Below are 15,316 nucleotides of genomic sequence, written 5' to 3'. Positions count from 1 at the left end.
TAAACTCACAAAAGACCCCAATCAGGTGTTTTCGGGGCTGGCTTGACTATGCCTTCACTGGAATGAAAACCAGAAAGAATATTTTATTGACTCTTATATGGGTACTTGTGTGTGTGTGTATTGTGCTAAGAGAGACAAGTAGCTCTGTAGATGTTTTATCCTCTCTGTCACTCGTGTGTTTCTGATGAGAGATTTATTAAAATCTGACTGACACTGGCAATCTATGCTGATTGTGCTGAAATATATGAACATATATATATATAAAACATATATATTTCGGACTTATGCTATGCAAGGTATAATGAAATGAGTGTAAAATCTAGACCACATGTAGAGGGCATTAATAATCTATATATTCCATATATTTGTATCTGGAGATATGGTATATCTGCTACTAAGATTTTTTACTGCTAACCAAATTGACTAATTCTAAATGATCTTTGGGAATAAAGTCAACAAGACAGACTGGGAAAAGAAAAAAAAAATTATTATTGTAAATGTTCATATCTAAGACAGATACTAGCCTACAGTTTCTACAGAACGAATTCTAGGATGAGCATAAGAGACAAAAAATGGGCTGCTTTAAATAATTCTGTCTGTAATGACACCCTTTAAATCAATGGTTACGATTTTTCAACCATAGCTCTGAGGCCAACTGCTGCTGTGTTTGTATTAGTTTTTTAATTTGGATCAGGACTGTGTTTTGAAATTAATTTCTGGATCATGTGCACTTATGCTTTGGTTCACATTGCTCGGTGGTCTTGGAGTACACAATCAGTATTCCTTTTGGATGAAACTAAATTGGAAAATGTGCTACAGGAGTGCAGTTTATATACTTCAGCATGTAGTGCTCGATCCATGTTTGGGACTAATGTAGGACTAGCTGAGGTTAAGACCTCTGAAATGCATGTGTTGTGCACTATTAAACTCTACAGTTCTGTTCTTACTGCACTGCAGTATTTATTAGTACGGTATGAATTGAACAAATTAATTTTTGTCTGAGACAGAACTTCTAATTTTCTTCTAGACTGTCTTTTTCCTCTGCAGCATAGCTTTCTTGGGATTTTCACATTCGGGAACTCACAAGTTTATTAAAACAAGAAAAACTGATGTAGGATGGAAGCACAGAAACAACTTACTGAAGTGTGAATATAGAAGTTACAGCAGAAAACATTAAATCTAACAAAACTAGATTTTTTTTTTTTTTTTTTTTTTTTTTTCCAGGAAAGAACAGTAACAATTAGAAGACAGACTGTAGGAGGATTTGGATTAAGTATAAAGGTAGGATTATTTTTTTAGTCTGTCATTCCACGTTACAAAGAAGGTGTCTTTGTGTATATTTAATACTGCTTTTAATGAGGACAAACTATATTTTAGAGGACTAGAAACAAGAAAGCAATCATATTCTAGGATGTTAGCTGCTGTCACAGTAGGAAACCAGCAACTACACTGCCCTGTGGAAAGGAAGACAATGGAAAGATCATTCCCTTAAGATTCAAGCTGAGCAACTGTGTAATAAGATTTGATATGTGTGTTGAAAAGTGTTTGCAACTGCACAGACCGTACTTCTGTTCAACGGTGCTCTAATTTAGGTAGTTATTAATGAATGCTAAATTACAGTGGCAGGCACATGGAACATCCAATAAGTTCATTGTCAGTTCTCCTACAAAGAATATCCTATTAATTCACTGCAATTTCTTAGTAGGACAGAATGTGTTATTGCTTTCCCATGTTGTTTATTTTTCTGTAGATGAAACAAAGACAGCAATTTATCATGTTACCCCCTTTTTGCTTTCTTCAGTAAGATTTAAGAGCATATGTAAGTGTAGGTGATCCTTTTTGACAGAGGGAGCGGTAAGGAGAGGGAGGAAGGGTTAATAATTTTTGTCATCATAATCTATGATTTTGAAAACCTTACCTTAGCTTTGAATCTCAGTGTAGACAACACAATATTAATTTTATCTTCTAAACACAGCAGGCGTCAGTCTCAAGATAGTAATGGAAAAAGTGGAGTGTGCTTCACATGAATGCAAAGAGGCTAAAATTATGCATACAAAGTGAAAGTATAGACTTTCGTGTGAACATCTGCTGGTACTGACCTTATAAGAAGTGACTCAGAAGAGAGATTAATATGCATTTGTGCTGTCATTGATAAGAATATTGCTGACTAGAAATATTAGTTCTTGAAATATGTCTTGGTACACTTGCTGTTATCTTGCCGACCCACTAGAGACCTCTATTCGAGGAAAACGAATTGCTCTTTTGTGGCCAAAGTTTCTCATGAATTTAGTCAACAGCACACAAGTTATTTTCCTCAAATATCATTATAGGTTACAGTTCACTGAATAGCAATGAAATAATGAGTGTCAGTGTAAAATCTAGTATATGGATGAATGAGGGTTTATTTAGCTGGTGATAAGAAATAACTGGTTACAGTAAGGACTTTTGAGGTTTGGAGAGCAAATCTCATCAACAGTTACTAAAATTGCTTTTTCAGTTATAAGTTACAATGGTTTATCATTTAGAATTAAAATTGCTGACAAGCTCAAGATCACATAATTTACGTATCAGGTATATTGTATAAAACAAAATATCATTGAGAAATATAAATTAAATAGAGAATGTGCAAATGGTCTTTCTTAAATTAGTAGAGCAAGATATTCTTAAATTTTTAGAGCAAGATATCCATTGTTCTGAGGAAAATTCTTGGAAATTGCAAAAGTGTTTAGAAGTGATTGTGCATTCAGCCTAGAAGGGAATTTATCTTTTTCTTTTTAATAAGATCCTGTTTCAATGGCAAAAAAATCTATATCAAGTATATTAGAAGCGACTGAAATAAACTTTACAAATAAAGGCTTTCAATTAAATTATTTTATTTAAACATATTTTTAAAAATTAGTTTATTGCATACATATTTTGATTAAAATTAATCTAATTAGTGTAAAGGTAAAGCTACATATATTCAGGTGTGAATAGATGATTTCTTTTTAATTTTTGTAATAACTATCAATCAAGTGATGCAATCCCTTCAGCAGATATCATTAAATAGAAAGGAGATCTCTTTCAACAAAAGAAACCCAAACTTGCTTGGATTGTGTATATTAGATAATGAAAATGGTGAGTAGATCTTATGATCTGGGATATTCTGTCGATGCATATCAAGCAGTATGATTTATTTATTTTTAAATTATTCATTTTAAAAAAACAGTGAACATGGGACCTCTTTTGCTAGATCCCCTTATTAGTAATCCTACGTTGTCAAAGACTCACAAGCAATTGGACAGCCAACACAATATAAAACAACTAATTAATCAATATAATCTGCTTTTATAATTTTAAAGTAGTAGTAAGAAACAACTTAGAAATGGAACTTCAAGTAATGTTTTCTGTAGTTTCTGTAGGCAAACTTTACGAAGTCTCTCTGAAATTGACTTTTTAGGCGTGCTGTGAAGTGTCAATGTCAGTTCTAAATATTCTGAAAAGTGCCAGTTTTCTGTTTTAAAAGGTACTATTCAATTGTGTTATGCTTCCTCTTGCAGATGAACAAGCTTGTTACTTTGTTTTGTTTTGTTTTGGAAGATTCCTGACCTTTTATTATTAGTTTTAAACAGAAAGGTAATTATTTTGTAATAGTGCCTTAAACAGAAAAGTAATTATTTTGTAATAGTGCCTTAAAATAAATGTCTACAAGTCACCTTGTGGGAGTAAGGAGGATTGAGACTTTTCCTCCTTGTTTCAGTAACTCTATCTCCCACAGCCCATGTACTACAGTAGTTCCTGTTCTTTTGCTGCTCTGAGGACTTACTTTCTGGCAGTGGTGTATATTAGAGGATGGAGTTTGTCTGAGGTTTGAGTTATAGCAGTACAGTAATTACTGACCCTCACTTTAAAATATTTGTTTGTGTTTTGATATGAATTTGTCTAGTTTTGGCATTCAGATCAAGGGCATTATCATGTCATTTTTTCTGCTAATTTAAACACCTGTTTGCTATCAGAAATCTCACATAACCAAGTAACCTTTTAATTTTCTCTTGAGTAAATTTTGGAAGCGTCTTATCCCATTCTGGACCCTTGGAATTTTTTTTTTCTTTTTCTTCCTGAAGAGCAGAATGCCAAAATGTTAATAGTTCCAGAATGAACCCATCTAGTTATCTTTTAGTGCCTTGTCTATTAGGGGAACTCTTGTTATGTGTTATAACCTGTGTGTTCCAACTGTATTTGTAAAAATCAGAGATTCAGCTAAATGCTTAAAAAAACCTCCTTGTGAGATTGATTTTTATAGAAGATCTGAATTTAAGCCCTTTAAAAAATTTTTTATAATCCACTCTTTGAAGGCTCAAAAGAACAAAATCTCCCTGTTTTATATTTTGCTGTACTTCATTTTACTGAAGTTAATGGTAAAAGTGTGAATACATTTGAAGCAGGACTGATCTGTTTTACACTCGTCAGAAGGAATTATTTTCTAATTTCTAAAGCCTGTTTAGAACCCTCAGTAATAAACCTCCATGTGTGAAGGAATACCCATGGAGTTAGATGTAGAAATTGGAAAGTGTAGTGTAGTATTTCCATCATTTATCACAACTCTGACAAGTTTGAGATGCAGAAATTTGACACAAGAAGCTGCTAAGTGTATGACTTCTGAAAGAACATCATGTGTCTCAATAATTGGAGTGTAGTGTTCTTGCGGAAATAAGCAATAAAATTGACAGTTCATTAAATAAATTACGGTCTCCAGTTATAGACTGTCTCCTGGCTACCAGGACTCTGTAGAGTGCCATTTTCCTGCCTGTTTTGATCCTTCTTTTTAAATGATGAGCAGCATTACAGATCTGCTGAGATTAGGTTTGCCTTTTCAAAGTTTGACTTGATAAAAAGATTTCAAAAGCAAGCATGTGCATCAGTCCTGCCCACAACTATGTACATAGTTAGATGATTCTCTTCCAATTCATTCATTCTATAATTTTTTTTTAACACATTTTCTTTGTTTCAAATTGAAACAATAAATTAAAAAAGCCAGAAAGCCATAATTAATGGAAGAAACATCTAGCGTTTAGTTTAAAAATTTATCTTTTAATCTTTAAAGACTTGTGTACTTGCAGAAGTTGGTGCTGAATGCATTTTGGAAGTGGAATTTTAATTCCAGCTACACTGTTCTATCAAAAAGCTGAATTGTCCATACTGTTTAATTGTTAGCATGATTCCTGGCACAATTTTGACTTACAGCAACTAGTATTCTCTAAGACAGTCCTTGAGCACATTTCAGAGCTTTATGTGGACTGCTTCCAATAGACAACATGTATAAAGTCACCATTTTTCAGTTGGGAAGATAGTTTATCCTCACAGACATGAGCCATATTGTACCACTTGACCTTAAAGCTAAAATGAACAGGCCCATTTTCATTGGTAGACTAAATGTTGCTTCTTAGTATGAAATAAAAATGTCCCCTACATTGTCTACCTCTGAGGATGCTAAAGTGCAACAATTGATCTAGCTTTTTATAGACTATTTGCTTAGAAAAACAAAATAGTAATTTTCTTATAGTACCTTAAGCCAAATGAAAAAAACATTTGTCAACGAAAGTTACTAGTTTCAGTTGCCCTATTTTTCATACGACTAAAACTTCACGAAAACCCTCATGCATAAAAACTGAGCTAAGAATAAAATCTTTAGAACTGTATTGTGTGACATTTTGAAAGGAAGTGAGGGTGACCTCCCACCAGTAATGGCAAATATCCAGGGAAGTGAGCATCAAACAGCTGCCAGTGATTAGAGCTTCCTTTGCCTCTTCTAGCAGGACCTCCTCTGCAGGTGGGCAGCTACCTTTATTGCAGACTCATCTTTGCCTGCTTAAGGAAAACTGACAAAGAAAATTTGCATTACAAAATCAGTGTTAGAGTCTGATAGAGGTCTGAGCTGTTAAGATTTGGATACTGTTACCTGACATATTTTTGTTTCCTCCTCTGGTCTGAGGTTATAGCTACATGTCCACACTAGAGGGAGGGAAAATTAAAAACAATGGAAAAATGGCCTCTATTCCCAGAGGTTTCTTCAGTAGAGTATCTCCTGAGCCTATAAACCAGAATTTAGACATATGTACATTTTTTCTTCTACAGCACTGAGAATCAGTATGGAACATACGGAATGCAAGGCTGCAGTGCCTACCTGAAGTAGTATTCAACAGGATGTTGCAGAATATATACAGCTTTTTTGGATTTCTGCAAATTGCTAACAATGACTGGGTATAGATAGGTGGTCAACTATTTTCTCTTTCCCATTTTGAATTTGTGTTTCTTAGACTATCAGGCAACACCTCCTATTTAAAAGGAATCCTTAGTACTGGCAAGACTGGGATGCAGTGAGAGGAGATAATTTTCTTCAGTAGGATATTACTGGATGCTTCTTCAAATCTGCAGTGTAAATGGATTTAGGTACCTATATAGTGAGAGAGGAATAATCATGTGTGCATTGCAGGTTGGCTTAGTAATAACAGTAATTTCCCTCTTTACTGGAGACCTGTGTTTAAGGAAGGAGGGAAGCTACTTTATTAGGAGAAAAGGATCTGTATTAGCTGTGCTGAGCTTTAAACCCTACACTCCCTCACTGAGCTTCAGATGTCCTGGATAGTGCAGTATCTGCAACACTGGAGGCTTCCGAAGAATTACTTTTCTATTTGTTTGAAAAAAATGGAAGAAATCCAATGTGCGTGTGACTAAGGAAAAATATGGACGGTATAGGTTAAGTGTTGCAAATTTAGTGAATTTGAACTGATTATCTAAGTGAAGCCAACTTTTACTATTGCTTTTCCTCTGGTGAAAACCACTCAATAATACTCAACAAGTTATAAGGCTAGAATCTATTTAGTCTGATTATGTCTCTGTCCTGAATGAAATTAAGCTAGCTTCATGGTCTCTTTGGAATGAATACTCAGCCCATGCTGCAAATATCATTGTGTTCTGTGCTTGTGAACACACATTCATGCAATGCCAGTAGAACTTCTCTTGTAGACATGGAACTGTTGTAATGTTACTAAGATCCCTATCAACTCAGTGTTTTTAGGACCATTTGCATTGCTAGCCACTAGCAGAAGGAACAATAATCCTATTTAAAATTCCACAATTTCACAAGGTATTCATCTCTATTCCATGACAGAAATAGCTAATGAGTGCAGAACTCTGTTCAGTTTCAATTAGTTATTGCATGAAGAAGGGATATATAATGTTCCTTAGATCATCAAAATACCTGTGTCAGTACTTTCCACACCTTGACACTGGATGCCTGGACCTAAGGAAGCCATTGTTTCCAAAGAAAAATCTGGCTGATGAAGAGAAGAGCCCTTAACCAAGATCCCTAGGCAAAATAACAGTGTGGCAGACTGTCATTTCTGATGATCTGAATTTGTAGAGGTTACATTTAGGCTTACACTTTGATGCTCTCTACAGAGGAAAAAACATTAATGTGTCTGTGTATATTTGCCTTTCTCTTCCTCTGAATTGCCTTTTTATTTAATGTTTCGTTTTAACACTTTATTCTTAAGCGCCATGAACATTTCCAGTTCCAACAGGATAAATCAAATGAAGCAACAGCATTGAATTGCTGTCGAACTGTTGAATTACCATCCAGCTTTCCTTTATTCCTCCCATTTATTGAACACCTACTGTTCCATTTCTTAATGTTTCTTTCTCTGTTCCTTGTTACTTATCCCACTGCTTTGCTCACTCTTTGTGCTTGTGTGACAGAGACAGAAACAAATAAAGGCCGCTTTTGAGATTAAAAGTTCAAACTTGCTTTTCTTGGGCTTCTGTTTACCTCTTTTTTTCCAGCATGAAAACTAAGTGGTCACAGCATGGCTGCCATTGTAATGATGGCCATTTTGCTTTTGCAGGACACGATTTCATACATTAAGCTCTTCAGAATTCGCAGAAACTGATGTCCTTTTTCTTCAAGTCTTGTAGAGTTTTGACCAACATTCAATTCACTTCCTGAGCTGATGATGGCAACTGAGAACTTATTTATGAAAGGCAATGAGGAATTAGTTCAAATCAAATATTTATTAAAAGAAAAATTAAAAAAAAACAAAGAGGGGATGCAGAACGAGAGTTATTTTCTCAGTCTCTCTAAATACTGCAGTTAGAGAAAGGGTAAAATATAATTTCGAGTAAAAAGGTGTTTCCAGTGAATGACAAGATCGTCGTTTATTCTGTTTTCAGGGTGGAGCAGAACATAATATTCCAGTGGTTGTTTCCAAGATTTCCAAAGAACAAAGAGGTGAGTGTCAGATTAATACACTCTGTTTTGACATGCTCCTTGATGCAAGGTGCATTATGTCTTGAGATTCTTCAGGAAGTGTTAACCAAATGCTATTAGTGTACCATTTCTCTCTCCGTATCATAATGATCTCTCTCTTCCTCAGAACTGTTATCTGAAAAAGTACAGAATTTATACTTGGAATATGTTAGAAACAGTCTTCAACATGATTTAGAAAAAATAAAAAAGTTATTGTAAAACATTATTTTTAAGGTGAGCAATTGGAAGGTATTTTGAGAATGAAAATGTTTAACAAATTTGACAAAAGTTAATGGTTTTGTGTCTTTTATTTCCAAATGTTTATTATCAGGAAGCTGTAGCAGATCAAATGTTTGGCCTTTAAAGCATGGTAACACAAGAAGAGAAGCATGCCTTTTTATACTGGTCAGTAGAGTAGTACTCAGACAGAGGTAGGCAATGGCAGAACCTTGATAACACCCCTATACTATTTCAGTATTAGATGCTGTGCTGTGTAAGCCTTTGCAGCAACTCATACATAGCAAACCTAATACTGCATAAGGTCTTAACCATACTTATTTTTAATGCAAGCAGAACTGGTGCTGAATTCTTGGTATCGATTTTAACTGGCAATGTTTTGAAATTATTAGAATGATATAATATGTGCTAGGAAGATGGATAATGGTTAAACAGCTCATAATGTGCACAATTATGAGAGATGAATGTTGTGAATCAGTGCTGGTATGGTGTATTTAATATCTCTGTTATGTTTGTGTATATTTGTGTACATTTATGTAAGGTCACAAATGTAAACTTGGAAGCATTTTCCTCCATCTGTAATGCAATAATTCTAGAATGCTGCTTCTGCACAAATAAAATGTGCCAGCATAACAAAAATCTCATATTCACCCACACAGATAAAGAGGTGCAGGGGAATCAACGTACTGAGAACTGAAAGCGAATTCTGAAAGGTAGATGTGAAAGTTGCATGTAGGGAGGCTATTGAGTAACATGGAATGAGCCCCTAAGGAAGGCAATAAGGTTAACCTTTAGAAGTTATACTTGTGAGTCCGTTCTTTCCAGTATACATATAAGTGCATAATAATGTGGCATATATTACCTACACTAGCAATTAAAATGCTATTAAGCACTGCAGGAAAAATAAGAAAGATAGACTTTAATTGAACACAAAATGTACACACTGTTTTCTTTTATTTTTGTCTTTTTTTTTTTTTTCTGCAGTAACAGATGCATTATTTCTAACCACAATACCTAGCTGAGATACAATCTCCATTACTGCTTTCAATAAAAATACTGCTGATTTTTAGAGAGCTAGTTTTCAGGGACATCTCTTGTGTAGGAGACTGCTGTCTTGTGGTATAGAAAGTGTCATGCCATGTGTCTGTACAAAGGATCTTTGATACAGAAAATGCTGTTTGACCCAGAGCCTGTACCTCAAAACTCTGAAGGCTTGGTTCTGCCCTCCTTACAGCTGACTCCAGCTCTTTCTTTGGACCTCTAAAAAAAAATGCGACATTTGATGAAATTCTTAAAACCAAAGATGCACATAAGGTGCTTAGGCTAGCACATTAGGTCATATATGAAGCTTTAATACATGCAAGCCCAGTGTCTGAAGAAGAATATTGAGAGATGCATTTATTTAAGAAAAAAACCCAAACAGAAATTAATCAGAATATCTATCTTCCAGTAATTTAAGCATCCTTAGTTACATCTAGTTAATAAGACCAGTCCTTCCAACACATACTTGAGTATTATAATTTATGTCAATATTGATTCCAGTTTTACAACTCATGTAAATATGTGAAGTTTTTGGATCAAGTCCAATTCTAGCCTTTTCCAAACAGTGTCTGCTGCGATATTTTGGAATACTATAGATAAATAATCCCACATAATCTGTTAACGTGCCTTAGTTCTCATGTTAGTGGTTATTTCTTTCTTTATAGGCACTTAAATAATATTTGCTATATTTCTTGTGTATTTATAAAGTATATTTGCATTAGAAAGCTTTGTAACACAACACAGTAGTTAAAAATTGCAACTGTAGAACTAGATTTTGTCAATTCCTTTGTGATTTATAGTGTATAGCTTTGTTTCAAAATTCAAATTCATTTTGGCTGGTGACTTTGTACAATATACTGATTGTCTATCTCTTCAGCATATAGTGTTATCCAGCATGAATAGTCCACTGAGTTTATCAAAGATTCAGGATCTAAAGTATCTTTGGTAAAAGCTTGCAGGTTAAATTTGTCATTCATAAGTAGCTCTGGAGTCTCCATGTTGATTTTTCCTCAGAGTTTGTAAGAAATGATCTCTCATAGGCAAATAGGACCTAGTCCTGCAGTCACTTTCTATTCAGAAAAGTATGCCATGCCTCACCATAATGGCCTGAAAGATGCTAGTCGCTGATGGAAGATGTTTCGTGGTCTTGTACTTGGTCTGAGTAGAATTACCAGTATTTTGGGACTTAAAAAAATAAATCCAAATAATATATTTGAAAGTTGCATGTTGGATTTTTTATTAGGCTTTTGTTTAAATTTTTAAAAGATTATATTAAAACATTAAATTAAATAGGAATACATGTACATGAAATGTAGGATGTTTTGTACAAAATGAGTGAAAAATATGCTTTCTGTTTTCAGCGGAACTTTCGGGTTTGCTCTTTATAGGAGATGCCATTCTACAGGTGAGCAAAATTGCAAGTTCTTATGCCTATTTTTTTCTAGAAAAGTGAAATGAAATATGTACTTATGAAATGTAGAGTAAGTCTTCTCTTTATCTTTTTAATAACAGATTAATGGAATTAATGTGAGAAAATGCAGGCATGAAGAAGTGGTGAGCTTTTCTGTTTTTTAGTCTACTTTTTGTATTTTGTAGTTATTGAGATCTTAGTATATGCTGATAGCAATGCTCTGATATCAATTGTATTATTGTTACTCCTAAACAAATATGACTGTACCTTCTACCATGGCAAGCAACTAAAATTTTAGTGCAGACTCTTCTTCATAAGTTTGTTGTAGATGATGTTCTCAGGCTTTTCTATATTAAAGGTAATTATTTTATTATCCAGATTTAAACTGTACATATTCCAGCATTTTTTCTGTTTTATAGTTATCAAATTTCAGCATTGCTACACCTTTCTGTTTTTTTTTGTGAGGTCATTTTAATTTCAAAAGTTGTAATTTGCACTATGTTGGAGACTTGTTGTTGGGTTGGTTTTAATACTACCTAAAAATTGAAACAAAACATTTTGTCTGCTTTTCATTCTCTGGCTGTTACTTATGAGGGTGCTCTCCTCCTTCAGTTAAGCTGTTATCCGTACTGATTTAAAATAATAGTGTATTAAGAAGATACATTCTAGAGAAGCAATTTTTATTTGAGAGCTGTATGGTAGACTGGTTCCCTTGGTAAGTCGGCTTTGCTGAAAGTATTATGTACTTTTCATATATTTGACTTTTTGACTCTTAAGTGCTTTCAGAAGTAGGAAACCCTATATTTCAGAAAAGAATGACAGAAATGAGATTACCAAAGAAATCACCTTTAAATCCCATGTAGCTCCAAATAATTAGTAGCTGTATTTTTAAAATAGTGTAGTAATACTATATTTGAAAGTTTAATTTTCTAAAATGTACTTTGCCAATTCAAAGATGCTCTATATCTCACAGAGCATTCTGTTATATGACAGATCATTGAATGTATGCTATTCAGGTATAGAAAGCAAGAATTAATAAAGATGAAGTTCTCATGAAAAAGTTAGTGCAGGCTGAAATATTAGATCGCCACACTATTCCTCAGAGTGCTTTTGTGTACTGGTTTCATATTGGAAATTTGTGCTGCAAATCATGCTCCATTCTTCAGACCCTTTATCATACACACACAGGCTAATAGTTGTATTTATAGTACTTTGACTGTACAACAGTGACCGGATTTTAAACTTTTATAAGCTTTATGCAATTATTTGGTTTAATGGGCATTAATATGTGTCGTGGTTTGAGCCTGGTTGGCAGCCAAACAGCACATGGCCACTCACTCCCCTTTCTCTTCCGTCAATGAGAAGGGAAAAATGAGCCAGACTTGGGGTTAGAGATAGGACCGGGAGGGGCAGATCACCCATTATGGTCATGGGCAAAAGGCAGACTTGCTAGGGGAAGAAAAAAAATAACATAGATTTATTACGGATACTAACAACAACACTTAACAGAGTAGGACAGTGAGAAGCATTGCCACACCTTGAGAACACCTTCCCCCCACCCCTCCCTTCTTCCCGGGCTCAGCTCTGCTCCCGATATCTCTACCTCCTCCCCCAGCAGCGCAGGGGCAGGGAATGGGGGGTGCAGTCAGTGCTGCCGTTCCTTCCATCTTCGGTGGGGGGAGCTTCTGGGACTTCTTCCCCTGCTCCATCGTGGTCCCCCTCTCACAGCAGACAGTCCTCCACAAACCCTCTCTGATGTGAGTCCCTCCCACAGGCTGCAGCGTTCCCTACACTGCTCTGTCATGGGTCACCAACTTTCTCCAACTGGAGTCCCTCCCACAGCTGCAGCCCTTCCCGAGCTGCTCCGGCGTGGGACCCCCCCGCATGCTGCAATCCTCCCAGTGCTGAATTACAGCAGCGGGGCTACCTTTTCCCAAAAGACCCCAGCCTTCTTCGGGCACAGCACCTTGCTCAACCAGGTGAAAAACACAGGCCATAAATCAGTGTCTGCTCCACCGCAGATCGCCATGGGTGTCAGGGGGGGCCGCCCTGCCCTCTCACCACAGGATACAGGGGGGTTTCTGCTCCGGCACACCTCCCCCCTCCTTCCTTCCTCTGTTCCTCCACTGACCTTGGTGTTCGTGCAGCTGCAGCGACTCCTCCTCACAAGTCCCACTGCTCTTCCCAGGTCACTCCTTAAATAAGTTATCACAGAGGTGCAGCTGATGGGCTCAGTTTTGGTGCAGAGGTGGAGCTGACTTGGAGCTGAGGGAGCTTCGAGAAGCTTCTCACAGGGGGCCACCCTTGGGATTTAAATAGGATGTTGGAATTTCAAGACATGGGAAAAACATATTACTAAAAATGTAGACTTGCACACTCAAAGGCATTTGAATATATTGAATACTTGTAGCAACACCAGGATATTTTCTTTCTGAGACAATCTCTTAACCATTACAATTATACATAAATCTGTTGGCTATTTATGGTCAGGTTTAAACCCCTTCACAGAAAAAAGAGACATTTTGGAAAAGCCAAAAGGTAGAGATTGACATAGAATAGCAAACATCATCATGTTAAATTTTGGTTTATACCTTGTTTGTCCAACATAATCTGCTTCTCAAATGCGTTACAAATAATTTTCTCTGAATAATAAAAGTGTATTTTAACAGTTTTGAATGTGCATTTTTGTATGTGAAAGTGTTTTAAGAGTTTAAGAAGCAGATACATTTTAAATTAAATCTGTTTTCTAACTAAGAATAATTATTAATTAATAGTAAATACTGAGAAATATTTAAATAAGTTAAAAAATCCATACGGCACTTTGAAATATGCAGAGGGCTTATAAATATAAGTATAAAAGAAATATAAAAACCAAAGTAAATGAACACTCATGATCTATTTTTTTCAGAAACATTCACTATCATATGTCATATATTTGTGGAAAAAATTTTTTGTAAAGCCTGCTGTAGTAGTGCTAGATATGGTTATGCATTGTGCAGTATTCTGCAGGTTTAGGCATAGCCCTGAGTAAAGGGCAAGTACCTCAACTGGTCTGCCAGCAGGAGTTATAGGTGGGATTTTGTCTGCAGCATACCCTTTGCAGTTTGAGTTATTCTGGCACTTTGTATTGCAGGGTCTTTATCAAATGCAAGATCTGTAACTCTAATCTCAAGGTAACTCAGAAAATAGGAAGTGTGTGGAGCATAGCTGCTCACAGCAGGGAGTTGAAAGGTAGTGGAAACTTAATTTTCAATCCTTATTGCATCTAGGTACTTTTCAAATGGCTATGCAAAGTACATGAGCTTGGAGCTTTGTTTCTGATTTTATCTGTAACTAAGTAAGGCTTAGCAGGTTTCATATTATGTGAGGATATATTAGTGTTGAGTTCTTTTAATGTCTTAGAAAATACTCATGGTAAACCAGCATAGAATTTGTTTCAGTGTAAAGCTGAAGATGCCCGTAGAAAAGTCAGAGTTGTGTTTGCAGTGCGCATCTGATGAGTGCTCATTGTTTTTCTAGATCCAAAGCTTCTTGCTGCTTGCATAAACATTTTAAGCATATGTCATATCTTCATAGCTCTCCAACGGAAAGAGCTGTGTCATAATCACTGCAGCCTGTTGTGTTACACTTTTGATTAGTTGGCCCTGGTATTTCACCGTGCTTTACTGATAATTATACTATGCATATAAAACTATTTGAATTTCAAAATTAAGTAGTTTAATAAAATTGATGCCATCTTTAATAATGGGCAGAATCTTTCCCTTATATCTAGTGAACTTAGTTGCCTTAACACTCATGGGTACTACTTTGTTGTCTTTATTGTCTTCCATTAGTTATTAGACCTGGTGATATGATATTCAGTGATGCACAGATCCTGTTACTAAAGAAATATACTATAATCTGAAGCCTGAATCTGACAAAGAGATAGGTAGATACATAGGTAGGCAGGTTGGAGGGGGGGACGGAATGGAACGGAGCAGAGGGGGAAGGAGGAGAGGAGAAGTGAAAGAGGGAAGGAAAGGGGTCGGGGAGGAGAGAGAGGACTCATAATAATACTGAATAGGTAGGTCTAGTCAGTTCTTCATGTACCTTACCAGAGGCCTCTACACAGTTCCTTTCTGAATTTTTTTGTAGCTCTAGGTGAATCTCTTAATTTTGAGCTTACTTTTCTGCTTGTAGAAGCTGAGAATATTATTCATATCATGAAAGCACATTATGAGTTTCTATCGAAGGCTGAATGCTAGCTTGTTCTTTGTTTTGTGTTGTAAAAACTCCCATCTGAGTACAACATAACAGTGCCTCAGTCTTAGTGCTCTCCTATGGTAAAATAAATATATGCTCTG

General features: G+C 35.7%; 1 protein-coding gene across 4 annotated transcripts in view; it reads left to right on the top strand.

Moving 5' to 3' along the window:
• The window catches only part of SNTG1 (syntrophin gamma 1), a 347,402-nt gene that overhangs the window by 197,462 nt on the left and 134,624 nt on the right, over nt 1-15,316 (top strand). For 2 of the 4 annotated variants that reach the window (XM_033001087.2, XM_033001090.2), the window contains 4 exons: nt 1,225-1,281; nt 8,209-8,266; nt 10,924-10,967; nt 11,075-11,116. In XM_033001087.2, coding sequence (XP_032856978.2) covers nt 1,225-1,281; nt 8,209-8,266; nt 10,924-10,967; nt 11,075-11,116 — 201 coding nt within the window. Of the gene's footprint in view, nt 1-1,224; nt 1,282-8,208; nt 8,267-10,923; nt 10,968-11,042; nt 11,117-15,316 lie in introns of all 4 variants that reach the window. The other 2 variants (XM_033001091.2, XM_033001088.2) reach the window with 2 other exon arrangements.

This window comes from Tyto alba, unplaced genomic scaffold, assembly GCF_018691265.1.
Source record: "Tyto alba isolate M040663 unplaced genomic scaffold, T.alba_DEE_v4.0 Super-Scaffold_27, whole genome shotgun sequence".
Classification (NCBI taxonomy): Eukaryota; Metazoa; Chordata; class Aves; order Strigiformes; family Tytonidae; genus Tyto; species Tyto alba.
Note: the sequence above shows the minus strand (reverse complement) of the source record. Positions and strands in the feature narration are given on the sequence as shown.